Genomic DNA, 26,530 nt, shown 5'->3' on the forward strand with positions numbered 1-26,530 from the left:
AAGTTCTACTTTATTATAATACTCAATTCTGTACTAGTGTGCCCAGTTTTCACCTAATTTGATACTCTAATAACTAAAAAGCAGAGGCAGCAAACACTACTTTTAGGTGAGGTATCAAAACATAGTACTTTTGAAATTTATTAGTGTATTGATTGGCTGGGGGTTTTGTTTTGTTTTGTTTTGTTTTTCATCACACTGACCTCTGGTTACATTTTGACCACTACTTTGTATCACTCTTCAGGGACCATTTCCCTGCTCTGATTTCCTCACTGGATTTTTTTCCCTCTCTAATATGCCCTGAACTCTCAAGGCAACTGCATCATCATGTGCAGCACACAGTGCAGAGCTGGAGATGTCAACAACCTCAGTATCTTGTAATTTTTTTCTGTCTGTATCATATTAACTTGATGGAATGGTTGATGGTAACTATTATATGAACCTATGCAATTTTTAAAAAGATGATTGGAAAATATACATGAAATTTTTTTTCCAAGTGAGAGGAGGGGAGATAGAGAGACAGACCCCCCTGCATGTACCCCAGCTAGGACCGAACTGGCAACCCCCATCTGGGGCCATGCCCACAACTGAGCTATTTTTAGTGCCTGAGGTGGAGGCTCCAGGGAGCCATCCTCAGCGCCCAGGAACATGCCCCGGAACCAATTGAGCTATGACTGCGGGAGGGGAAGAAAGAAAAAGGGGAAGGAGAGAGGTGGAGAAACAGATGGTCGCTTCTCCTGTGTGCCCTGGCTGGGACTTGAACTTAGCACATCCACAGGCCAGGTCGATGCTCTACTACTGAGACAACCGGCCAGGGCCTACATGAAAATTTTAAGTGAAAATTTCATTTTTAGTTCTGAGTTCACACATCACATGTTTGTAGTTAAATGTGGGCCTTTGTCTCCCAATTTCTTTCCAGCTTGCCTACATGTAGCCTGTGTTGTACAGCAGAAAGATGCCAGGCAGTGGTTTGCTGAGCTTTCTGTGGATATGGAGAAGGTATTCTTTAAAATTCCCTTAGTGGAATATAAACTTGAACATTTTAAAGTTAATGTCATACTTATCATGAGCCTAAAATCTTATGTCTGCCAAGCTAAAAAGATGAGAGGATGGGATCAGAGAAGGTAAAGGGATTAGTGGAACTATATATATACATAACACAGAGGTACAGATAACAGGGCAACAAATCCCAGAGGGATGAGGGGAGGGACTTAGGGGAAGGGTGGGGCAAAGGGGGTATAAATGGGGACACTGGGATGAGGGTGTTATATTGAGTGGGACACTTGAATCCATGTAAACACAATAAATTAAAATGAATAAAAATTAGAAATGAAGAAACATGTTTGGTAGGAAGAATTGATATTGACTAGGTTCTATTTCTCTTTTTGGTGTAGCCTTAAACAGAATAGTAAATGTTTATGATTACTTGAAGAGCAACCTCCAATTTTCAGGATTATTTTTAAAGTTACCTAGTGACTACTAAATACTACTGTAAACTTCTGGAACACAGCTTGTCTCCCAGCAAAGCGGTGTTTGCACTTTTTTCCATCTTCCCTGTTGAAATGTTTGTTGCTCATAGCATTACACTTAATACAAGGTTAGGTCTACTTAAGTGAGGAAGAAAAGGCTAATTTGGAAACTCAGTATGACAGATTTGTAGCTGCCAGTTTTACAGCACCTTAGCTCATGTACAATAGTTAACAGAGAACATGTCTTTTGTGCACTACCTCCCATTAAATGGTTTGTCGAAACTGTTGATATTAGAACATACTGTATAGTGATAAACCATGATTTAGACCAGGGGTCTCAAACTCGCGGCCCGAACAATTTTGTGCGGCCCGCAGACTAATCCACGAAGTTCAAAATATTAAAATATTAAATTAAATATTTAATATTTTAATATTTTGAACTTCGTGGTATTTTAATTTAATATTTTAATATTTTGAACTTCGTGGTACTTTAATATTTTAATATTTTGAACTTCGTGGTATTTTAATTTAATATTTTAATATTTTGAACTTCGTGGTATTTTAATTTAATATTTTAATATTTTGAACTTCGTGGATTAGTCTGCGGGCCGCACAAAATTGTTTGGGCCGCGAGTTTGAGACCCCTGATTTAGACCTCTGTTTCTAGTTCCTCACTGTTTTGTTTTGGTTTAGTTTTCAGCAGATAGAAGGAAATGAATAAAGAAATGCAGAGAGATGAATAAAGATGGACAAATCATACGAGTTAACAGATGAGAGGCTAGAATGAAGAGCCTAAATAGCAGTGTGGTAAAAATACTGCTCTCACGTTTCTCAGGATTGTCCAGCCTGGGTACTTAAGGACAGAGGCTGTCTTTTCACTATTTTGTGAAGGATGCCTAGTATGAGATATGTATTTTTTATATGCTAATTGCTGCTTGATGTTGCCACTGAGAACTTTTCAAATATTTTCTTCTAGATTTTGGAAATAATCAGGGTTATTTTAAAACTGTATGAACAATGGAAGAATTTTGATGAGAGAAAAGAGATGGCAACTATTCTTAGTAAGATGCCAAAACCAAAACCTCCTCCAAACAGGTACTTTGTAGACTTTAATTCTGTTTAATTATATATTTTATACGCATTATCACATTTTTCGTAGATTACATTTTGTTTTTTTACCTAAAATTTCTTCCAAAACTTTGTAATACGTATTTTTTTAAAAAACTTGTGACCTAATAGATGAAGAATGTCTTCTTTTAAAAAGTTAATCCAGTCATCTGTTTAGTAACTTTTTTTTCTAATGCAGTGGCAGGTCTATTACAGGTATCCCTCAACATATGGTTATATATTATACATACATTTAAACAGTACAGAATTAGGCCAGTTTATCAGAAATTCAGAGAGAAAGAATTCTGTAGTATTCCTATGTCAGTATGATTCTGTGACATCTCCCATGCCCCACTACTAGCTGTTAATCCTATTGTATAAATTTCAGTAGCAGTTTTTAAAAACTTAACATTATTGATCTGATTTATAAAGATAAAGAATTTTGGCTTTTGAGTGACCCAAATGATCCATGGCATCCAATAACATGATTTAGCTAAATATTGTGCTAAGGAGTTTTTGTTGTTGCTTTAATAAAATATTCACATTTAGTTCAGTGGTTCTTAGTTTTTACTGTACGTCAGATCATTTGGGATAGGGAAACAAGTTCAGACAGGAAAGAAATGGTACCCATCTTATACTTAAGTTATAACTGTTTGGAAAAAATAAATACTTGACTTACACAAGGAGCTGTTTTAAGCAGTCATTCAAACAGCTACGTTTGGATGCATTTTTTGCAGAAATTCCCTGAGTGATTCTCCACTAGTAGCAGGGCCTGAAGCTACAAGATGATGATGGACAAGATAAGGCAATAATCCTATTGCAACAGTTACTGGTATTTTCAGTTTTAGTTATTTTAATTTTAAATATTCAACATTGTCCAGGAAATAACATTTCTGATTATCAAGGTTTGCTGTATTTACATACGATTTTAGTATGCCTTTGGACAATTTTTTTTTGAAAGAACACTTGATTTTCATAATTGATTAGTAGGAATAAGATTTCTTATGTAAGATTTAACTTTATAAGAAACTTGTTCAGAATCTCTAATCATATATGTTGAATGATACCTGTAATGACAATGAAGCACCATACCCTAAGTTAAATGTTTTAAGTGTATATGGACACTAACTTTCAGAATGCTTGTTATGTGTGAGGGCACTAAGTTACATAAGAATAAAAATATAAAAACAAATGTTAGTCTTCTGGATTTTAATTTTTCTACATCTTTGTCTTAACAATTGGGAATGTCCTTGTTTTATGTTTATACCACAGAATAACTAACTTTAAAAATGAGTAGGCTTATCAGGGTGTTGATAATGAATGAGTCTTTTAATTGGTATAAAATCTCTTTCTTCCCTACTTGAACAGTGAAGGAGAGCAGGGTCCAAATGGAAGTCAGAATTCTAGCTACAGCCAATCTTAACACATTCCGAAGAATTCCGTAGTGGACCAGTTGGAAATAAACCATTGGACAGATTTCAGTAATGTCTTCAATGGAACACAATTGAAAATGAATAGCTTGTTTCTGTCAAGCATATTGGGAAGTGATTTTATTTTTGCAAAATAAGTTTTTTCTTACCTAATTTGGTTCTAGTACATAATTGATTAAAGTCTATTGATTATAAAAGTTTGGAAAGGTTCTAAACGGACCTACAGACAGTCATTTCAAAATTAATAGCTTTTGATTAGTATAATTTTTCTTAATTTGGATAATGGAAATTGTAGCTTTTTATTAAGCTACAAAACATGAAACATAATTTGCTTAAAATTCTCTTTGGTCATTGAAGACTGAAAAAGGACATAACAAGTGAAATATATGAGGGGTTTTTTCCCCTCCTTAAGTTAAACTTTAAATCTGTATTTAAGGAATCAAATCTTACAAAATCCTGGAAGATTTTGGTAATGATGTTGATAATTTCAGGGAAATTAATCAAGTACCTATTGATTTTAAAGTGTATTTTATTCAGTAGTTTTAGTATCTTGCCATGAAAGATACTAGCCCAGCCTAGCAGAAAAGTGCAATATGTATAGCATACTTTGACATTTTAAAAGTTATATTAATTCTGTAACCATTTTGAAATGCTGGGCAAACTTAAAAAAACCTCCATGAAGTTATCTGCATTTGATTCGCAACTAAATCAGGCATCTAGAGAGCTAATTGGATGAAACATATGGTTGAAATTGGTGACATTTTAATGTTAATTTTTACTCTACTGTGAAAAGTTTTTATATGACATACACACTCTAGTTTATTTTTATGTCTTAGTGTGGATTTACAAATTTATTACAGGTATCCTGAGCCAGGAACGCAATCAGGTTTCAGGCCAGTTTGATACTGGCTCTTCTTAATTCTCATAAGACTAAATGTTATGTCAGTGGGACCGTGCTGTCTGTGGAACTTAATAAATTAATCATTTTCTTCAGACTTGAAGGAGAGTGATAAATGAAATTTGGAGTCATAGGATATTGATGTACAATTTAAGGATCAAAAATTTTTTTATAAATCAATTGTGAACAATGAATTATGAAATTAAATGTTGATTTCCTAGTATAAAACTGCAAAAATAAAGTACGTTCTTCAGCTATATTGACCAGTGTCTTGAATATTTATCATTTTTTAATCTGTTTTATGTTGTTTTCTGAGAGTCCTTTCTTTAGACAGATATTAAAGTCTTCTACAGTTTGTTAAGTAGGTAATTTCACATGGTTTATAAATAGTCTTTAAAATTCTTCCTTGTGGAGAGGAGCAGAGAATCTGGAAAGGAAGATTATGTGTCAAGTCAGTACCAATGTAAAATATAGGTCTCCTAAGCTCTTGGGCAAGATAAGAAAAGAAAAAAAAGCTTTCCTGAGGTCGGAAGAAATTAAGGTTTCGTGCCTGATCAATGGTGGCACAGTGAATAAAGCGTCGACCCAAAATGCTGAGATCACCGGATTGAAACCCTGAGCTTGCTGGCTCTGAGTGTAGGATTGTCAGCACAGGGTCACTGGCTTTAGGGTGGGGGTGGGGGTGGGGGTTATGGAGGATAGTCCACATGATCCCAAAGGTTGTTGGTTGAGCAAGGGGACACTGGCTCAGCCCTAGTCAAGGCACATAAGAAGAACAATCAATGCACAACTAAAGTGAAAGCAATTAGGAGTTGATGCTTCTCAACCTTCTTGTTTCTCTCCCCTCGCTGCAAAAAAAAGATTGGGCTTGGGTTGGAAGAGCAGTATGTTCCAAGAGTGATTATATATCATAATCATTGACTTAACCATAACTTTTCCTTTAAGTTAACCTATACTATATTATTTTAAAATTTTTATTTTGAGAATTAATACATATGACTTAAAGTTTTTGTTTTCAATCTCTTATAGAAATTTTAAAACAACAGATATAAGAGTAGGTAAAATATAATGGACCTCCATGTACCTATAACCCAGCTTCAACAATTAGCAGTTCATGGCCAGTTTTGTTTCATGTAAACTTAAACCCACTTCCCACAATGTGCATATTATGTTGAAGCAAGTCCAAGCTGTCATAACATTTCATCCGTAATTATTTCAGTATGTATTCCTAGAAGATAATTGCTTTTTAGGAAAAGAACTATGGAAATATTACTGTACCTAAACAAGAATTAGTCATAATATTTTGTAATATCAAATATTCAGTGTTCAAATTTTCTGTTCTCTCATACATATGAAAAATAGTTAAAATAATTCTAGTCAGGACCTAATTAAAGACTACACATTGCAATTCATTGATAAGTACTTTAAATCTTAAAATTCATAGATTCCTCCATCTCATTTTTAAGTCTTTTGGTTTGCTTGTCTTACTAAGAGTTTGCCACCATATTGGATTTTGCTGATTGCCCTTAACATGTGCCTTTTTCCTCTGTCCCTTGTACAAGTTTGTAATTGAATTTAAAGGTTTGGTCAGGTTCAGATTCAGAAAATTTTTGTTTTTAAGACTCTTCCATCAGGAGGCTATAATGTCTGGCTGTGTCTTTCTGTGATTTAGCAATCATTGATGATATGTATTGTTTTTAAAAGTCAAGTGTTGCCTGACCTGTGGTGGCACAGTGGATAAAGCATCAACTTGGAACGCTGAGGTCACCGGTTCGAAACCCTGCACTTGTCTGGTCAAGGCACATATGGGAGTTGATGCTTCCTGCTCCTCCCCCCTTCTCTCTCTCTCTCTCTCTCTCACTCTCTCTCCTATCTAAAATGAATAAATTTTTTTAAAAAAGTCAAGTGTTGCCATAGGCTGCACTGTCCAATGTGATAGCCACTAGCCACATGTGGCTGTTGAACACTCAAAAGTGTGGCCAGTCTGAATTGAGATGTGCTGGAAATGTAAGAAAGTACACACTGGATTTCAAATACTAAGTATGAAACAAATGTAAAATATCTAAATTTGTCTTAAATGATTTTATAAGACATAGGACTCAATAAAATACTTAATATCACCTATTTTAGTTTTCTAAATATAAGAAAACTAAAAACCACAGTGGCTTGCATTATAATTCTGACAGTTAAAGGAAATTGTTGGACCCCTGTCCCATTCTCCCAACCTCATTTCTTGCTCCTCTGAGCAATTTTTAGTGATTTTTCTTCCACATTTCCAAGGAACAAGCTTATAGTTATAGCATTTATTGAGCCCTTACTGTGTGACAAGTGTTTTCCAAGCTGTTTACATTATGAAGTTATTTAATTCTCAGAACAATCATTTTATTGATTAGGAAACTCAGGAACAAATTTAAGAAACCTGATCACAGGTTAAGAAAGTGAGGAGCTTGGATCAGATTCCAATTCTTAAAACCTGAGCAGCTGGGTGCCAGGGCCCATGCTCTTACATGCTTTACCAGACTGCCACCTCTGCTTATGTCCAGTTTCTTTTTTTTTCAGTTTCTAAAGATTATCTACTAACCTCCAACTATGGAAGGTGAAGATTTCACTTTCTCACCACACCCTATGCTCCCCTCTCCTCCAACCTGGTTCTACACTGGAATGTCTACTTCCTTCATCCTCCCAATTTAATTGTATAATTCTATTAAATTCCTATTCAATATGTATTAAGTATATATAGATAATGTTGTATTTTGTTATATATACTATAGTAACATTTCCTTTTAGAATATTTTTGTCTTTCTGGAAGTAGTAATTGCATTGGTTGTAATTTATTCAATTTACTTTGTATCTTTTATTAATACCAGATTCACTTGTTATTACTCATTTTTTCCCCAGATCATTTGAGTCCTTAACTCTTTTTGTTTATGTATCCAAGGTATAGGGCCGTGATGGCAAACCTTTTTATAAAAACCGCCCACTTTTGCAGTGCTGGTCAACCTGGTCCCTCCCGCCCACTAGTGGGTGGTCCAGCTTTCATGGTGGGCCAATCGTGGCGCTGTTTGGTTGCTCTGCTACCGCCCACAATGAAGGCTGGAACGCCCACTAGTGGGCGGGAGGGACCAGGTTGACCAGCACTGCAAAAGTGGGCGGTTTTTATAAAAAGGTTTGCCATCATGGTTATAGGGCATCTACTTTTCTTTGCGTATTTATGGCTTTGTTTTAATGGAGTCCATCCTCCAGTGGCTTGAGAAAAGGTACATTGAAGGTTCCATTTTCTTTTTTTCTTTTTTTTGGTGACACAGAGAGGGACAGACAGGAAGGGAGAAGCATCAATTCTTCGTTGTCGCTCCTTAGTTGTTCATTGATTGCTTACTCATATTTACCTTGACGGGGGCTACAACAGAGCTAGTGACCCCTTGCTCAAGCCAGCAACCTTGGCCTCAAGCCAGCAACCTTTGGGCGCAAACTAGCGACCATAGGGTCATGTCTGATCCCACGCTCAAGGCAGTGACCCCATGGTCAAGCTGGTGAGCCCGCACTCAAGCTGGATGAGCCCATGCTCAAGCCTGTGACCTTAGGGTTTTGAACATGGGTCCTCTGCATCCCAGTCCAACATTCTATCCACTGGACCACTGCCTGGTCAAGTAGTTCCATTTTCTTTTAAGCAGCACCTTGTTCTTGTTTGACTGCAATATATTATCATCTAGGATATTAAGGTTTTAAGTCTCTTTATTCTGTATTGTTTGGTCATACTCTTTCAAGTTTGAGTCTTGTCTTAATTGTCTCAGGACTCTTCATATTTGAGAGGCACAGAGAAAGCTAATTGCAAGGTCTCTGTACAGGTAGGACTTTTTAAGCAGTGGGCTTCATTGTTGGAACAACAAAACTTTTTTATTTGCCACCCCTTCAACCCTCATCATTGCATTCTGAAGCTTTTTAGTATATTTTGAGATGGTTCAATATTTTCCTAGAGAGGAAGCTTCTGGCTTTCTATCTGAGGGAGTATGAACTGAGGGGGCTGTCAGTTCTTGGAGACTAGTGAAGTCAGGGGGCTAGGTATCATTGTTCAGTGTTCAGTTTCACCTTGTCATCCTGTTTTCAGTAAGGGATTCCTGCCTCTGGATAGTTTAGCTGGAATTTTCACCTGCCTTCTACACCCATTAATGTTAAGTGAATGCAAACAGAAACCCAAAATATCAAATGCCTATAAACAAGTACCATAGTGTACAGATTTACACAGTAATAATAACGTATTAAATATTTGACATGCATTATCAGGTATCCCCATGTGGATACACTTCAACCAGATTCTACCATTATAATACTTTATTAAAATTTTTCTTTTCCTTTTCCCTTCTTACATTGCTCCTGGACAAACTTGTAGCACTGGAAAGTAGTAGTAACAAAATTACAGTTTTCTAATAAACTGCTGCCCTTTTAGACACTGCAAAGTAATTGTTACTGGATGGTAGAGGAAGCATTCAATTTTCCACTTGTCCTTAATCATACAAATTTCTCACAGATTAGCTGCTGATCCTACCTCTTATTTCTATGGCATATACATGCTAAATAGCAAAAACATACATTTTCACAGAATCCTAGAGACCTGAGATTGTAAGGCAGGTTAGATCCTATAAATCAGTGGTCCCCAATCCCCGGGCTGCGGACCGGTACCGGTCCACAGAGAAAGAATAAATAACTTATATTATTTCTGTTTTATTTATATTTAAGTCTGAAAGATGTTTTATTTTTTTTAAATGACCAGATTCCCTCTGTTACATCCATCTAAGACTCACTCTTGACGCTTGTCTCGGTCACATGAATAGATACATTTATCCGTCCCACCCTAAAGGCCAGTCCGTGAAAATATTTTCTGACATTAAACCGGTCTGTGGCCCAAAAAAGGTTGGGGACCATTGCTATAAATGAAGGAAACCTGAGGTGGATTAATGTAGAACTCAGAGGCTGTCCACTATTGACTGTAGATCTTTCCCATCCACATTTCTAACACTTTTGATTTACCTTTGCATTATCAGAGTAAAAGTGATATTCTCCCATGATTAAAATAAAATAGCCACTGTTAAATATGCTATATTATGTTTTGAGGTTTCTGATACCACAGACCTTAGTAATGGTTTACTCTTGAGTCTTATTTTAAAAGGTATTGCAATTTCAGATGTATAATTTGTTTTTATTGCAGAAGAACAACTGAAATTTTTTTTAGAAGTTCGATCTAATAAATCATTCTTACTAGTTTATTAACCCTTAGTTTTTCAAAAAGATATAATTATATTTGGGTATAGGATACCAAACAGGATACATTATTTATCATAGTTTTTTCCTTTAAAAAATTACCAAGAATCCGCCTGACCTGTGGTGGCGCAGTGGATAAAGCGGCGACCTGGAACAGTGAGGTCGCTGGTTCAAGGCCCTGGGCTTGCCTGGTCAAGGCACATGGGAGAAACACCTACTCTCGCTTCTCTCTTCCCCTTTTCTCTCTCTCCTCTCTCTAAAAATTAATAAATAAAAACTTAAAAAAATAAGAAAATAAATAAAATAAACTTTCCTTTAAAAAAAAAATTACCAAGAATCCATAGGTATTATTATAGAATGTGATGTGTCTTTAAGTGGGGATATATCAACCATATTGTTAAAGCCTATGTTATTATCTCCCCAATGGAAACTATTATGAATTTTGTACTTTTCTCATAATTTGTACTATGTATATACATATGTATATACACATATGTATATATAATAAATGGCATTTTGCGTGTTTTCAAACTTTTGTACCATGTTTCTGGAATGTGCTTTTTCTCTCAATGCTGTGAGAGTTATCCATATTAATATATGTTGTTGTTTTTTCATTTTTATTCTCTCAGCTATGTCTAATCGGCTGTTAAACCCATCTACCATCTCTATTGGATTCTTAATTTCAGTTACTGTATTTTTAAATTCTAGAATTTCTATTTGCTATTTTTGTAGTTGCCATTCCTCTTATAAATCTTTCCACTTTATCATCTTAAGTTACTGAATATATAAACTAGTTATTTCAAAGTCTGTCTGCAAACTACAATATGTAGCTCTTTTGTGGTTCTGTTTCTATTGTCTGTTTCTTTATTATTTTTTAGTCATGAGGCAACACATGAAACTTGTAAAAATTCAAATCTGAGTGAACATAGTTTTACTGAGCTACAGCCACGCCCCTGTTTATGTATAGTGTATGGCTGCTTTTGTGCTCTAGTGGAGTGGAGTAATTGCAACAGAGACCTTATGGCAACTTAAAATACTTACTATTGCCAACCGCTACTGGAGCTAGACAATGGTATCTTTCTCCAGAGAAGTTTACTTCTGATAGTAGGCCTTTTGGGTATGAGGAAGATCACCTTAATCCATTCAGGGATTTATGTAGCTGATTTAAAGCTGGCCTTAACATTTTTAATGACAGTTGGTCAGTTTCTGGTTCATCTCTACTCCTATGCTAGAGCTTTTCAGGGGTCCCAACTGAACTAAAAGCCTGGTGTATTTACCCCAGGTTTCAATTCCCTGATGGGTTCAGTACTTCAACAGTGACTCATTCTGTCTCTTCTGTACAGCTTTCCTTCTCCCTTTGTCTGTCTTTAAGCAGATTTTATTTATATATTTATATGAACTATTACTAGGGCAGAAATACTAAGGCAGCAAGGATTTGAAGAGGTCGTTTTAAGGTCCAGCCTGTTTATTAATTTGGTCTAACTCATAGCTTCTTGATGAACAGACAGTATACTAACACAAATAATCAAGCACTAGGATTAGGAAATACAAGTAACCTAGTCCTTTGGAATACTATTGAACTATACTAACCTATTTAAAAATTAACTCTTGGAACCCCAACCCTCTTATTTCCATGGCAAGCCTCTTACAGTATCTCAATCCTCAGTAGCATTTTCAAGTAGTCAGGGGAAAGTGGTATTCTCTATTTACAGTTGAGAAAAAAAGTCAACAAATAATTGACTTAAACAAAATCCCCTTCCCATTAGCCAGTGTGCCAGGGCTAGATCTTTATTCTTTTGCTCATTCCACTGTGCTAGGCTGCTCGTACACAAGGAGAGAGCCAGCTTGTATTCCAAAATTCAGTCTCCTTGTTTCTTTGAGTATTCGTAGGTTGCCCATTCCTTCCATCCTCCAGGATAATGTTGAGCACTGAAAATACATCAAATAGTGCTGTAAACATTTTCTCCTTTATAACAAGATTTATAGGAACTTTAGAAATCAGAACTTAGAGATTTAGAGATGCAGTGCTACTCACAATATTATTTAGACTTAAAGCCTCTTTTAAAAGACTGTGGACCTTGACTGGGTTGCTCAGTGGATAAAACATCGTCCTGGCACACCAAGGTCACAGGTTTAATCCCCAATCAGGGCATATATAAGAAGCAGTGAATGCACAACAAGACGGAACACTAAGTGGAACAAGTTCTACCCACCCACCCCCACTCTCTCTCTCACTCTCTATCAGTGGAGAAAAAATATTTTAAAATAAAAATTTAAAAGATTGTGTTAATTTTGAGTAGTATGAAAAGATAGAGGCTCTTACTCTCGCTATAACTGCCAGTAGTAACAGTAACTTTAAGAAATTCTTCAGGCCTGACCAGCTGGTGGCACAGTGTACAGAGCATTGACCTGGGCCACTGAGGGCCCAGGTTCAAAACTCAGGTCGCCAGCTTGAGCACATGCTCATCCAGCTTGAGCGGAGGGTCACTGCTTGAACATGGGATCATAAACATGATTCCATGGTCATTGGCTTGAGCCCAAAGATCACTGGCTTGAAGACCAAGGTCACTTGGCTTTGAGCAAGGGGTCACTGGCTCAGCTGGAGCCCTCTGGTCAAGGCACATATGAGATTCTCATCTCTCTCCCTTCCTGTCTGTCCCTGTCACTAAAAAAAGAAAAAAAAAAAACTTCAATAAAACAATATCATGTAATTCACATGAAACATTGCAGTATACATTCCTGAATCCATTTTTACCATTCATCTATGTACCTGTTAAACCCCAGAGATATTGCTGTGTCCAGAGCCTTCTTGCTTCTCACTCCAGCTAAACAAGAAAATACTAGCTTGTCAGATTTGGATGGCTTTACTTCATTATACTTCTCTTTGAAGTTTTCTGGGTTCATCTGTAAAGCTTCAACTACTTCATCCACTGAAAGAAAATGTTAAGAACCTCAGTTAAGTTTTATCTACAATAAATTGGCTGAATATATATTTTTTGTAATGAATCATTTTAAGATACCTGTCACTTACATGGTATATTGACAGACCCGGGGATTTTTCCATGTTCAAGAATCTCCCATGTCTCTCTAACATCAATTAACATAATTTTTTTGGATTTCAAGAGGCTCTTCAGTTCCTTATAAGTGACATCTTTAAAAACAGCAGTACAAAAATTGTGGCAGTTTCCTTTTATTGAGTTCAAACCTGGAAAGAAATAATGTAGGCACCTTCAAAATGGTATCATTATTAATATCTACAAAGAGAAGGTTGAAGGAATTTCCCTCCTGGTTCCAGTCAGCTAACTATACTTGGATCTTTTGACTTTACTAAAGTGTATTCCATGTGTATATTTTGCATGCAGCCTGATGTAGCACTCCAGCCCGCTGGGAACTACCAGTGTCGCATGGAAGAAACCTACTCAAGACACAAACTTATGTCAAGAGGGAGAGGGGGAGGCCTGCCAACGGAGGCAAAGAAGACCTGAATTTCCTTCTCTCTTAGCTTTTACTGATCAGAAGCAGAACAGAGGTAACAGGATTACAAGGGAAGGAGATCAGGTGATAAGGAAAGAATGACAATTGGCCATCTTGCTGACATGGAGAATTGGCTAATTTGGGTCAGTACATTCTTTTGCTAATTAACAAGCACAAGGAAGGGGCAATCTAGAACCTCTAGGCTAATTTCCTAAAGCCTGTTCACAAGCATTTTTTTGTGTCTGCACAAAGGTCATCACACAGTTTCTTGGTGTTTGCATCCAGGGCTTTTAACTAAAGTTCCCCAATCCAAGTCTTGGAGGGTTTAAGGTTAGATGAGTGATTCCCTATAGCCTGACAGAGAAAGAGGATGTAGCCTTGTCTTCCTGCCCTGCTTGCTTAATGGCTGGCCTTGTGCTAGTTCTATATTCTACTCTCTCCAAGCTGCTTAATTGGGGTGAATTTATAAATACACATGAAGCATTTGGCGAATGAACTGTGTGCAAGTAATATGTAAATCTTAACCTGATCTAAGTTACAATATTAAGAAAATTTCATGTCCCCTTACAAGTGAAGATAATAAGTCATATGTTAGATGTATGGGCCTTACATCTGAAAGCACTTACAGTATTTAATGGTACTGTTTCTATCTCCGTTAAATAATTGGTAACATAATATGTTAATGGGTAAATAATCCATAAAACAAAATACAGTGATACCTCGGTTCTCGAACGCCTTGACTTTCGACCAAATCGGTATTCGACCAGGAAATTCGAGAAAATTTTGTCTTGGAATCCGAACAAATATTTGGAACTCGAACGTCCGAGATTAGCCGAGTTGAGCCGAATGGCGTTCATTCGGCCGAGCGCGCCTTGCCTGCGTCATCAGTGTGAGTCACGCTTTGTCACGCTTTGTGGAGAGAGAGAATCACGTTTTTGTGGAGAGAGTCACGCTTTGTGGTGAGAGTCACGCTTTGTGGTGAGAGTCACGCTTTGTGGAGAGACTCACGCTTTGTGCACGCTTTGTACACTGAATTTAACCCTTAGACATGGGTCCAAAGAAAGCCAGAAGTGGTAATGCAGACAAAGGTAAGCAGAAAGCTGTGAGAACAACGATTGAGCTGAAAAAAGAAATCATTGCCAAATATGAACAGGGCACACGTGTTTCAGATCTGTCTGCTGAGTATGGCATGCCAAGATCTACTATCTCAACTTTCCTTAAGAATAAAGCTGTTATAAAGGCTGCCAATGTTGCCAAAGGTGTTACATTGTTAACAAAGCAAAGGCCTCAGATAATGGAGGAAATGGAGAAGCTGCTTCTTATTTTCATTAAAGAAAAAGAGTTAGCAGGTGACAGCATCAATGAAGTCGTTATTTGTGAGAAAGCACCAGTAAATAGGCATATTTTTGGGGCTTGGAACAAATTAATCCAGTTTCCATTATTTCCTATGGGTTTCATTGTTTCGGTTCTCGAACAATTTGGTTCTCGACCGTTCTCCTGGAACGAATTATGTTCGAGAACCGAGGTATCACTGTAAGTCCACAGGCCCATACTGATATAAGAACATAATTGAAAAAATAAGTAAGGAGAAGCGATTGCTTCAATTGATAACTATAGAAAGAATGAAGGAAACAAAATCATCACACCAGTAATAATTGTTACAGAAGAACCACTGACAGATGCTAGAGTTAGTGGATGAAAGTATGATGAGAAATGAGGTAGTATCTCTCCAGGAGATACTAATTACAAAGGGAGACAGCTGAAAGATACCACTAACCAATCATTCAAAGATCACTTAGTAAGAAGACAATTTGACAACATGTACCCTGATGTGATGCACTGAGAAGAGCACATCACTTCCTTATTATTGCCAAAAATGCATACCCTGAATCTAATCAGAAGAAAATCTCAAAACAATCTACAAAGTAATTAGTACTCTTAAAAGTGTCACAGTCATGAGAGACAAGGACTGTGGAATTGTCACAGAGTGAAGCAGATAAAGGAGCCATAACAACTTAATACAACATAGGATCCTGGATGGGATCTGGGACTATTAAAGACATCAGTGAGGAAACTTGTGGAATTTAAATTAGGTCTGTGGATTAACCAGTTAATAGTAATATCTATGAATGTCCTGTTTTCAATAATTGTACCAGGTAAGATATTTACATTAGGGGAAGTTGATTAAGATTAAAGGGAACTCCATTTTACTTTTACAACTTTTCTGTAAGTTCAAAATTATATTTTAAAAAGTAAAAGCACAGCAGCCCTGGCCAGTTGGCTCAGTGGTAGAGCGTCGGCCCAGCGTGTGGATGTCCTTCCTGGGTTTGACTCCCAGTCAGGGCACACAAGAGAAGCACCCATTTGCTTCTCCACCTCCTTTCTCTCTCTCTTCCCCTCCTGCTGCTAAGGTGCTGTTGGAGCAAAATTGGCCTGGGCGCTGAGGATGGTTCCATGGCCTCCTAGAATGGCTCCGGTTACAAAGGAACAAGGGCCCCAGATGGGCAGAGCATCGTCTCCTAGTGGGCTTGCCGGGTGGATCCCGGTCGGGTGCATGTGGGAATCTGTCTCTCTGCCTCCCCACTTCTCACTTCAGAAAAATACAAAAAAAAAAAAAAAAAAAAAAAAAAAAAGGTGATTTTGTCCTTGTGTGAACATGATATACTGCACTTACACAAACCCTGATGGTAGAGCCTACCACACACCCAGGCTATACACTATATAGCCATTGCTCCTAGGTTACAAACCTATACAGCAGGTCATTGTACTGAATGCTGTTAGCAACTGTAACACAATGATGAGTCTTTTGTGCATCTAAACATAGCCCTGGTGGGTAGCTCAGTTGGTTAGGGATTGGCCTAACACACACACAGAACAAACCAATAAATGCATAAATCAGTGGAACAACAAATTGATGTTTCTCCTTTCCTCTTTCTCTAAAATTAATAAATAGAAAAGATACAGTAAAAGTATGGTATAAAAGATAAAAAATGGTGCACCTGTAGGGCATTTACCATGAATGGAGCTTTCAGGACTGGAAGTTGCTCCGAGTTAGTAAGGAGTAAGTGAATGTGAAGGCCTAGGACATAATTGTGCACTACTGTAGACCAAGTCTGTACACTTAGGACACACTGAACTTACTTAAAGTTTTTTCTGCCTGACCTGTGGTGGCGCAGTGGATCAAGCATCGACCTGGAATGCTGAGGTTGCTGGTTCAAAACCCTGGGCTTGCCCGGTCAAGGCACATCAGGAGAGTTAATGCTCTTGCTCCTCCCTGCATCTTTCCCCTTTCTAACACATCAATAAGTAAAATGTTTTTAAAAAATTTTTTTCTTCCTTAGTCAGATAGCTCAGTTGATTAAAGCGCCATTCCAGTGTGTAAAAACTACAGGTTCGGTCCCCAGTCAGGGCACATACAGGAACAGATCAGTGTTTCTGTCTCCTCCCCCTTGCTCTCTCTCCCCCTCTCTTTCTAAAATCAATCAATAAATTTAAAATAAAAATAAAAGCTATAAAACTTTTCTTTCTCCAATAATTAATTAACCTTAGCTTGTTTTAACCTTTTTACTTTATACATTTTTTAATTTTTTAAAACTTTTTGACTTTTGTAACAGTATTTACCTTAAAACAAACACACTGTACAGCTAGCTGTACAAAAATATTTTGTCTTTATTGTATAAGCTTAAGCTTTTATCTTTAAAAAATTTTTTTAACTTTCTTTACTTTTTAAACTTTTTTTTGTTTAAAAATAAGATACACACACACATTAGCCTAGGCCTACACAGGGTCAGGGTCACTAATATCACTGTTGTCCACGTCCACATCTTGTCCCGCCTGAAGGTCTTCAGGGGCAGTAACACACACGGAGCTGTCATCCTGTGCTAACAACGCCTTCTTCTGGAACACCTGAAGGACCTGCCTGCGGCTTCTTTTGAGGAGGTGTCACTCTTTTCAGAAATGTGTCCATGGTGGTTTGCTTGGTTTATTTTTTTCATCACACATATGCTTGTAAAGTAGATAATGCATTGGTGTTGGGCGTCCATGTTTTCAAACTTTTTAAGGAGCTTGTTGATTGAGGTCAGCAAAAGCTGCTGCTAAATTCTTCACTTGTGGATTTTCTTATTTTTCTCCTGCGTTTCCTTTTCTCTTGCATCTTCTTCAGCTATATGCTCATGTTCCAGTTCTAACAACTCAGTCAATTTCTCAGGAACCACCTCTAGGGGCTTCTCAATGTCATCCTCACTGACACCCAGGTTAAAGCTGTTTGCCATCTCTAACACAGCCTTGTTGATTTTGCAACTTCCTTATCCTTGGCAAATCCTTTGAAGTCAGGGGCTAAACATCACTAGGTAGTAGGAATTTTCCAACTTCATTCTGATCTTATGGACCACTGCATATACGTATCTGCAGTTCATTGTTGACCAAAACAGAATTAGGTACCAAGGCATGTATCCAAAAGAACTGAAAATGGACTCAGATACATACTTATACACCAATGCTCATAGCAGCATTATTTACAACAGCCCAAAACAACCCAAGTGTTCATCAATAGAAACAATGGAATATTATTCAGCCATAAAACGAATGAAGTTTGGCCCTCCCTGGGTAGCTCAGCTGGTTAGAGCATGGTCCCGATATGCCAAGGCTGCAGTTAAATCCCTGGTCAGGGCACATACAAGAATCAACCAATGGGCCCTGGCCGGTTGGCTCAGCGGTGGAGCGTCAGCCTGGCGTGTGGGGGACCCGGGTTCGACTCCCGGCCAGGGCACATAGGAGAGGCGCCCATTTGCTTCTCTACCCCCCCCCACTCCTTCCTCTCTGTCTGTCTCTTCCCCTCTTGCAGCCGAGGCTCCATTGGAGCAGGGATGGCCCGGGCGCTGGGGATGGCTCCTTGGCCTCGCCCCAGGTGCTGGAGTGGCTCTGGTCGCGGCAGGGCGGCGCCCCGGAGGGGCAGAGAGTCGCCCCTGGTGGGCGTGCCGGGTGGATCCCGGTCTGACGCATGCGGGAGTCTGTCTGACTGTCTCTCCCCGTTTCCAGCTTCGGAGGAGTGAAAAAAAAAAAAAAATCAACCAATGAATGTGTAAGTAAGTGGAACAACAGATCGATATTTCTCTCCCTCCCTTTCTAAAATCAATTAATAAATTCTTTTTAAAAAAGAAATGAAGTTCTGACACTCTACAACATTGGAAACATGCTGAGTGAAATAAGCCAGACATAAAAGGGAAAATATTTTCTGATTCTACTTATATGACAAATCTAGAACAGGGAAATTCATAGAAACAGAAAATAGAAGTTACAAGGGTTGGAGGGAAGAGGGAAGGGGAGTTACTGTTTAATGGGTACAAAGTTTCTGTTCGGGATGATGAAAATTTTTGAAAATAGACAGTGGTGAGAGTTGCACAACATTGTGAATATAAATAATGCCACTGACTTGTACTGTCACGAATAGTCAAAATGGTAAATTTTATATTATATATATTTTACCACAATACATACATTTTATAATAAAAATTCAGGTTTCCCCATACTCTTTGGATTTTAAAAAGTTGGTTTGTTTTTGTCAAGATTAGATCTTAAAACATTGGAAATAAAACTGTTTCTTTCAACTAGCTATTTTGTGGATTCTTAGAATATAAAGAGCCAACAGGCTCAATTCATGCTTGTTAACTATTTCTTATCATTAGGAACTGGAAAAGTATGATAATTTTAAAAATTATGTTAAACTCAAGATTGTGGCACTTAGCCATTGGGAAACAATCACAGCATGTAACCTGTGTAACTAAAGAAAAGATACAAATACTTATCGACTTACGACCTATGCAACTTATGACCATTCGATTTTACGACCACAATCGCTAGCCACGACTGCTCCACGTCTGGCAGCGCAAGCGTTGCCCAGCTGGGCGTACAACAGTGCAGACCAGCTTCCGGCAGCACTACCATCTCCGCGTGCACCATTTCAACCGTTATCCCAGACTCGGTACAGCAATTTGTGTTTTGTGTCTTGGATATTTTTCATCAAACCCCTCCCAAGGCGTCTACCAAGAGGAAATTGTCTTTGCAAATATTAAACCAGTTGTACTGGTAATGCAGTGTTTTACTTACACCTGACGAATATAAAAATAAAAAAACAAAATGGTGTAGAGATGATACAAATGGCATAAAATGAACAAAGAAAATTATGATACATAACAATAATGAAAGAAAATTATGATAAAATCTGACTTAAAGATTTTTATGACATCATTTCACAGTACTGTACATATAGCCTACTCAACTTACAACCAAATCGTGTTACAACAGGTCTGTCAGAACCAATCGTGGTCGTAAGTTGAGCACTAGCTGTAGTTATATTTTTCTTGTTCAACTGACATTTCACTTTCTCCAGCCATACTGTTTGGGCGGGGGTACTGAAAAGAACAGGACGTGCAATCAGCCAAGACCTGATTTCCTTGCCTTTCCATGCTGAGCAAAAGCCTGAAGCAAGCATGCTCCCTTAGTGAGTCTCAGCTCCTCCAGGCCTCTCGGAATGAGCCACTACTCCAAATTAATTCTTTATTTAAAGCTATAGTGTGTGTGTGTGTGTGTGTGTGTGTGTGTGTGTGTGTGTACATACGTAACATGGCAACATGGCCTCTACTTGTAAATCAACTTTATCTGGTGCTCAACCAAAAAAATTGAAGAAAAACTGAATGTTTGGGATTTACTCAGATATCATGTATGGTTCTCTTGAGGGATTTCAAGAGTAATATAACTATGCCTGATTTTTGCCTTTTTTGAGCCTAAGCTTTGCATAAACTCCAATTTTGCCGTTTCCACACTGGTAAATCTAACCTTGCCTGGGTACTCCCTGCAGCCTACATTACAGGACAGGCTACAATACGTTACAGTCCAAACTCCTTAGTACAGAATACAGTCCAAGTCTTGAACCCACTTTGCCGGCATAATTTATCAAACTTTATCTCCTCCTATTCCTCCTATGCCCCAATGACCCTCCCCTCCAGCTACATCAAACTGTCCTGATTTGGGTGACAGCCGCCCAGGGCACACCTCCAGATTACCTGTCTGGTGGCTTACACTTTCAGTCTCATGGGGCAGTATACTGCTGCATACTTTTAAAAGCTGATGCCTGAGGTTCTGGCATCCAGTCAGCGTGAGATCCACCCCTTTGAGACACTTACAGGTCTTGGCATGTCTTCAACAATTGGGGACCTATTGTAGACATCATAAGCTGCTTGGACAAGCAGAAAGATTGAGCGACAACCAAGAGCTAAAGCAGGACTGAATGACAAGGCTGAATGACAAGACCACTCCTTCAAGCTGAGAGAGGGGATTGTTTCATCTACTATATCCAGCAATTCCACTTCTGGGTATTTATCCAAAGAAAACAAAGACACTAATTTAAAGATATAGTCACCTGCATGCTCACTGCAGCATTATTTACAGTAGCCAAGATATGGGAACAACCTAAGTGTCCATTAGTAGCTAAATGGATAAAGAAATTGTGGTATAGGGGGTTCTCGGGTTATGACACAGTTCCATTCCTACAATAGTGCTGTAACCGAATTTTGGTGTAAGTTGAAACACACCTTAGCCTAAGTCACTTACCTATCCTAACATAGTTGTAAAATCATAATCTAGAACATAAAAACACAACTAAGCCACAGAAAAAGGAAAAAGACATATACTGTACTGTACACTGTACTGTAGTAACAGAAAAAAAATGATACAAAATGAGTGTTAAAAAAATTCCTTCCCTTTATTCCTGTGGTTGGCTTGCACACTAGAAGGGGAAGGGTGACCTATTGGGAGGAGGAAGCTGGAGAGGCAGGAGAACCTGCAGAAAGTGCTGGAGATACTGGGTCAGGTGAATCAGCAATGCCTAAGGAACATGCAGGAGATGCTAGAGAAGATTCTACCTGTACTACAGGTGTTTCATGTCGAGAAGCAGCTGATGTAGAGCATACAGGATCTGTTTCAGGCCTCTCTACCTTCTTAAAGAAGTGTTCCAGGCTAGTCTGGAAGGTTGATGACTTCTAACCAAACTAGTTCACCCATGTAGTCCATAAGTACAACACTAATGGTGTAAGCCAAAACACTCATGTCTCAATTTTTTAAAGTTTTTATGGGAGTGAGCGTTGTAAATTTGAAACGTCGTATATCGAGACAGGCATAACCCAAGGACCCCGTGCATGCGTGCATGTGTGTGCGTGTGTGTAGACAATAGAATATTACCCAGCCATTAAAAAGAATGAAATCTTGCCATTTAAGACATGATGGACATTGAGGGCATTATGATAAGTGAAATAAGGAAGAGAAATTCAAATACTATTATAATGTCTCATATGTAGAATCTTAATTTTTTTTTTTGTGACAGAGACAGTCAGAGAGAGGGACAGATAGGGACAGGCAGACAGGAAAGGAGAGAGATGAGAAGCATCAATTCTTTGTTGTGGCACCTTAGTTGTTCATTGATTGCTTTCTCATATGTGCCTTGACCTGTGGGCTACAGCAGAGTGAGTGACCCCTTGCTGGAGCCAGCGACTTTGGGCTCAAGCTGGTGAGCCTTGCTCAAACCCAATGAGCCCGTGCTCAAGGGGGCGACCTTGGGGTCTCAAACCTGGTCCTCCACATCCCAGTCCAACGCTCTATCCACTGCGCCACCGCCTGGTCAGGCTCTTAAAAAATTTTTATAAAAAAATAAATTCATACAGAGAACAGATTGTATCAGTGGTTGTCAGACATGGGTGGGGTGGGGGGGTGAAAGGGAGGAGAAATAAGTGTTTTTTTGTGTGTATGTGTGTTTTTAGTTTAAATAAATTGAATTAAATTTTTTAAAAATAAGGGAATTGTCATCATTAAAAAAGAGCAGAAAATAAAATCCTACCTCTGAGGCTTCAGTCCTAACATACGGTGTCTTCACCCTGCTGTGCACTATGAAATAGCCCCAGGTCAGTGAGTCAGGGATGAGGTGAGTGCATTGATCTAATGACCTGGTCCTCATAGGAGAGACCTCAATCATCCCCAGTGTTTTCTCCTAGCTCGTTGTCCTTGTTCTTCCAATTTTGGTCATCTCTGAATTCAGGTGGATATGAGGGGTAGGATGTTACCTGAACTTTCTACATGTGCTTTAGCTAATTCTGGTACTGTAGGCAATACGTCCAGACTTACTGGCTACGGAGTGAAATCAGTACCTCATGGAATAACTTTGAAAGCTCATATGCCAAGAAACCTGAGCTTTAAAAACTGAGAGAAAAACTCAGTACTTTCTCCTCATTCATTTCTGTAAAGAACAGAGAAACATAGAAGCCTGTGAAGCAGTGTTTGAGCAAAGAGGGGCACTAGTGTGCACATGGTCTCAAGCCACCTGCCTAGCTATCTGAGCTGACAATTCTCAATCTTTTTTAAAACTCTAACATGTTTGTTTTGTTTTGTTTTAGCAAGCAAAACAGATGGGCAGGCAGCAGGGACGGACAGACAGGGAGAGAGATAAGAAGCATCTTCAATGTGGCACCTTACTTGTTCATTGATTGCTTTCTCATATGTGCCTTGGCCGGCGGGGGGGGGCAGTTCAGGAGATGGGACTCCAGCCAAGCTAGTGGCCCCTTGCTCAAGCCAGTGACCTTGGGCTTCAAGCCAGTAACTATGGAGTCGTGTCTGACCCCATGCTCAAGCTGGTGACCTCAGGGTTTCGAACCTGGGTCCTCAGCATCCCAGGCCAATGCTCCATCTGCTGCGCCACTGCCTGGTCAGGCTCTACTAATACTTTAATATTTTACTTTTAGTGTAAAAAAAATCATAAAACATACAGAAAAGTAGAGAGAATAGCATCATGTCCCAAACTTTTTTTTTTTTTGTCCCAAACTTTTAAGTTTTGTTTTTCTGGACCCTAAATTCCTGATCTAAAAAATAAATGAGCTATATGGTTTCCAAGATGCTGCCCAAGTATAATTTCTATATATCTATGATTTTAAAATATAAAATATTCTTTTGGCCCCCCAAAAATGTGATTACTAGAAAAACACCATTACATCAAAGCTTGTTATTATCCAGATATTAATATTTATCAAATATAATTAACTCCCTTGAAATATAACAACATACTAAACAAACATGTATTATAGCACAGGAAAAAAAATTGTATATATATGCCCTACCTACATTTTTGTAGCAGTAAAAGCAGGGATTTTAGAGTCAGATAAACCAGCTTTAAATCCTGGCTCACCCTTACAACCAGCTCTGTAACCCTGGACAGATTACTTAAACTCTCTGAGACTTAGTTTATTATTTGTAAAATGGGAATACTACTACTTATCCTTTTAGAGTTGTTGTGAGGTTTAACTAATCTACACAGTACAATCAGTAAATGTCTATTTTTACTTTTCCTTAGGCACGGTTTCTTGTGCAGGGAATATCTTTCTTCCTCCTTCTGTAGGGAATATCTTTCTTCCTCATCTCTACTTGTACACTCTTATACTTCCTTAAGACCAAGTTAAATGCCACTTGTTACCACCATTTTGATCCACACATTCCACTTCCAGGTATCTAGTCTAGTAAAATACTTGTACGTATACATGAAAAGGCAGGTGCAGTAATAACTATTGAAGATCTTTTTATAATAGCAAAAAATTGGAAACCAAAATGTTCATCAATAGAGGACTGAATAAGTAAACTGTGTTAATCCACACTATGGAATATATGCCGTGGTTAAAAGAGTTATATGTGATGTCAAGGAAGGTTCTGAATACCTAAGTGAGAAAAGATTACAGAAAAATATATACCGTAAATCACATTATAAAACAAGTTCCACATATAAATGTGATCTATAACAGTTTTCTATTATATATATAGTATTTTATATGTACATTTATTTATGTATCCTCATAGAAAGGTGTTTACAAGGACTGGAAGCACACCACATCTGGGGAGGAGAGGGGAGCCGGGAGGTTGTCCAAAGGTGAGTCACACTGTGCTTTGTTTTACACTTGAACTCAGCCAAAAGGCTGAGATGCATGCGATATTGTTTGTTTTAATATAATCACATATTGCTAGTAGAATTTGTTAAATGAAAGGTATCTTTCCTCTAACTTGCTCCAACTCAGGTATACTCAGTTGTTCTGGCCATTGCAGGCTCAGGGGACTGGGCTGTGTGTAGTGACTGTTTACTTGTGTCTATCTGCCCTCAAACTGGTAAAGAGAACTGCAAAGGCTGTACTCCCAGCAGGACTGGCTTTATTAGGTGCCCAGTAAATGACTAAAAAAAGGTAAAAGCAAACAACAAAGAATTTGCATATAAAAAAATCACGTTTTAAACTACAGAGGATGTACAGGCAGTTAAAATGGGAGTATCTGGGGGTGGGGAGTGGGATGGTGTGGGGTGGGGATGAGAGTGTTAAGCCGGGCCCCTGTACTCGCATCCACAAAGAACAGTTGCTGCTAAAGGAGGAGCAGCACGTAATGCAAAGCAAAGGGACCGCAGGCTTGCTCTGAGTTCCAGGTCTAACGCCTCCACTAACTACCTTTGCTCTATCTTCTCTTCCGCCATCTGTAAAATTAGGGGTGGTCCGTGTATATCTCTAACATGCTGTTTTATCAAGCTTTCAGCCCTGCTCTATAGTCACAGTGGAACTCGCAAGGCTGGACTCGTTAGTACTTCTCTCCCAGGCCCGCGTACTCGAATCGACCTTCATTGCTGAGCCGAGCACCAATACCTTTATAAATGCCTTCCCACGTGAGCTGCCGGGAGCAGCGTTTACTCCTCTCCCTGCCTTCCCCAGGGCAAGCCCCAGACCCCAGGACGCGGGATCTGCAGGAGCAAGACCTGTAGGGCGCTCGCTACCTTCCCCGGTGCCGAGAGTAATGGGTTTGAGTTTTAACGATAAATCTCAAGAAGCGAGCGCCCGCTTCCCTGGGGCCTGAGGTTAAGCGCTCTTCCTCTTCCCCAGGGACTGCCGAGCTCACCCCACAGCACAGTCTCCGCCGACCCGAGGACCGCGCGGCGCGCATTCTCGAGGAGGAACCTCGACCCCTGCATCCCCGGCTCAAGCCCGCCGGACTGCTGACCACTTCCTCCTCCTGCTCCTCCTCCTCCACCGCCGCGTCGGGCTCTTGAGCGCCCTCCAGCCAGGCGCCGGCCGAACCGGGTAGTGCCACAAGGCGTAATTGCTATTAAAGGGTCAAGTCCCCCGCTTTAATATTTAAAGTCGTTTGGAAAAAAAACTAAAGGTTGGCTTGTCCCCGCCTTTTTTGATTAAGGAAAGACAAAGTTTAAAAGTATATAGTAGGAAATATACCAACGATAATATTTAAAGAGTTCATTCAAGTAAATACACCTCTCCAATTTGCTTTATAACAGGATTCTAATATATTGGATTAAAGCAGTGTTTCCCAATCTTTTTTGTGCCATGCCCCACCTTAACCTTTCTAAAATTTTTATGTCCCCCCCCTATGTAACATACATAATTTTTAACATTAAAAAATTGATTTGTTCACTTAATAAACATAGATGATAGGTTCTAGGAAGAAATCACTATGAAATTGTTAACAAAACACAGTAAGTAAAATTTCAAAACATATAATGAAAAACAGAAATTTAAATTCCAAATAATTTTAATACATATTTTTCTATATTAATTTATTATTTTAATTTAGTGTGATCCTTGCGCTTGCTGCTTGCTGCACAGAGATTTTATATTAGGTTCCAATTTGGTTAGCTTTAGTCTCAAGTCTCCACGTTGTGTTATATCCAGCTGATTTCTTTTTTTTACCAGTAAATCATTTACAGCACTAAATCCACATTCAGCTAAAAATGAAGATGGAAACGGTAGCAATAGTTTTCTTGCACATTTGGTTGAATTTGGGTATTTGATTTCTGTTTCCTCACAAAGCCATGCCATCGC

General features: G+C 38.7%; 2 protein-coding genes across 6 annotated transcripts in view; one reads left to right on the forward strand and one right to left on the reverse strand.

The window, feature by feature from the left end:
- The window catches only part of CCNC (cyclin C), a 31,694-nt gene extending 26,538 nt beyond the window's left edge, over positions 1-5,156 (forward strand). Inside the window, exons 10-13 of one of the 3 annotated variants that reach the window (XM_066358822.1) lie at positions 917-996; positions 2,443-2,561; positions 3,311-3,405; positions 3,942-5,156. In XM_066358822.1, coding sequence (XP_066214919.1) covers positions 917-996; positions 2,443-2,561; positions 3,311-3,362 — 251 coding nt within the window. In that variant the 3' untranslated portion in view covers positions 3,363-3,405; positions 3,942-5,156. The remainder of the gene's footprint in view (positions 1-916; positions 997-2,442; positions 2,562-3,310; positions 3,406-3,941) is intronic. The other 2 variants (XM_066358821.1, XM_066358823.1) reach the window with 2 other exon arrangements.
- A 141-nt stretch (positions 5,157-5,297) lies between these two features.
- TSTD3 (thiosulfate sulfurtransferase like domain containing 3) lies at positions 5,298-25,876 on the reverse strand. 3 transcript variants are annotated; one of them, XM_066358824.1, is made up of 4 exons: positions 25,593-25,856; positions 13,189-13,362; positions 12,928-13,087; positions 5,298-12,086 (listed from the first exon to the last, which is right to left on the reverse strand). In XM_066358824.1, the coding sequence occupies exons 1-4, from the start codon at positions 25,663-25,665 to the stop codon at positions 12,017-12,019; spliced, it is 477 nt and encodes a 158-aa protein (XP_066214921.1). In that variant the 5' UTR covers positions 25,666-25,856; the 3' UTR covers positions 5,298-12,016. The 3 variants fall into 3 exon arrangements, with proteins under 3 accessions (XP_066214921.1, XP_066214923.1, XP_066214922.1); XM_066358826.1 differs by lacking the exon at positions 25,593-25,856 and adding an exon at positions 17,551-17,689; XM_066358825.1 differs by lacking the exon at positions 5,298-12,086 and adding an exon at positions 12,123-12,822 and having other exon boundaries at positions 25,593-25,876.
- Between the last annotated feature and the right edge of the window lie 654 nt (positions 25,877-26,530).

Source organism: Saccopteryx leptura, chromosome 1 (genome assembly GCF_036850995.1).
Source record: "Saccopteryx leptura isolate mSacLep1 chromosome 1, mSacLep1_pri_phased_curated, whole genome shotgun sequence".
Lineage (NCBI taxonomy): Eukaryota > Metazoa > Chordata > Mammalia > Chiroptera > Emballonuridae > Saccopteryx > Saccopteryx leptura.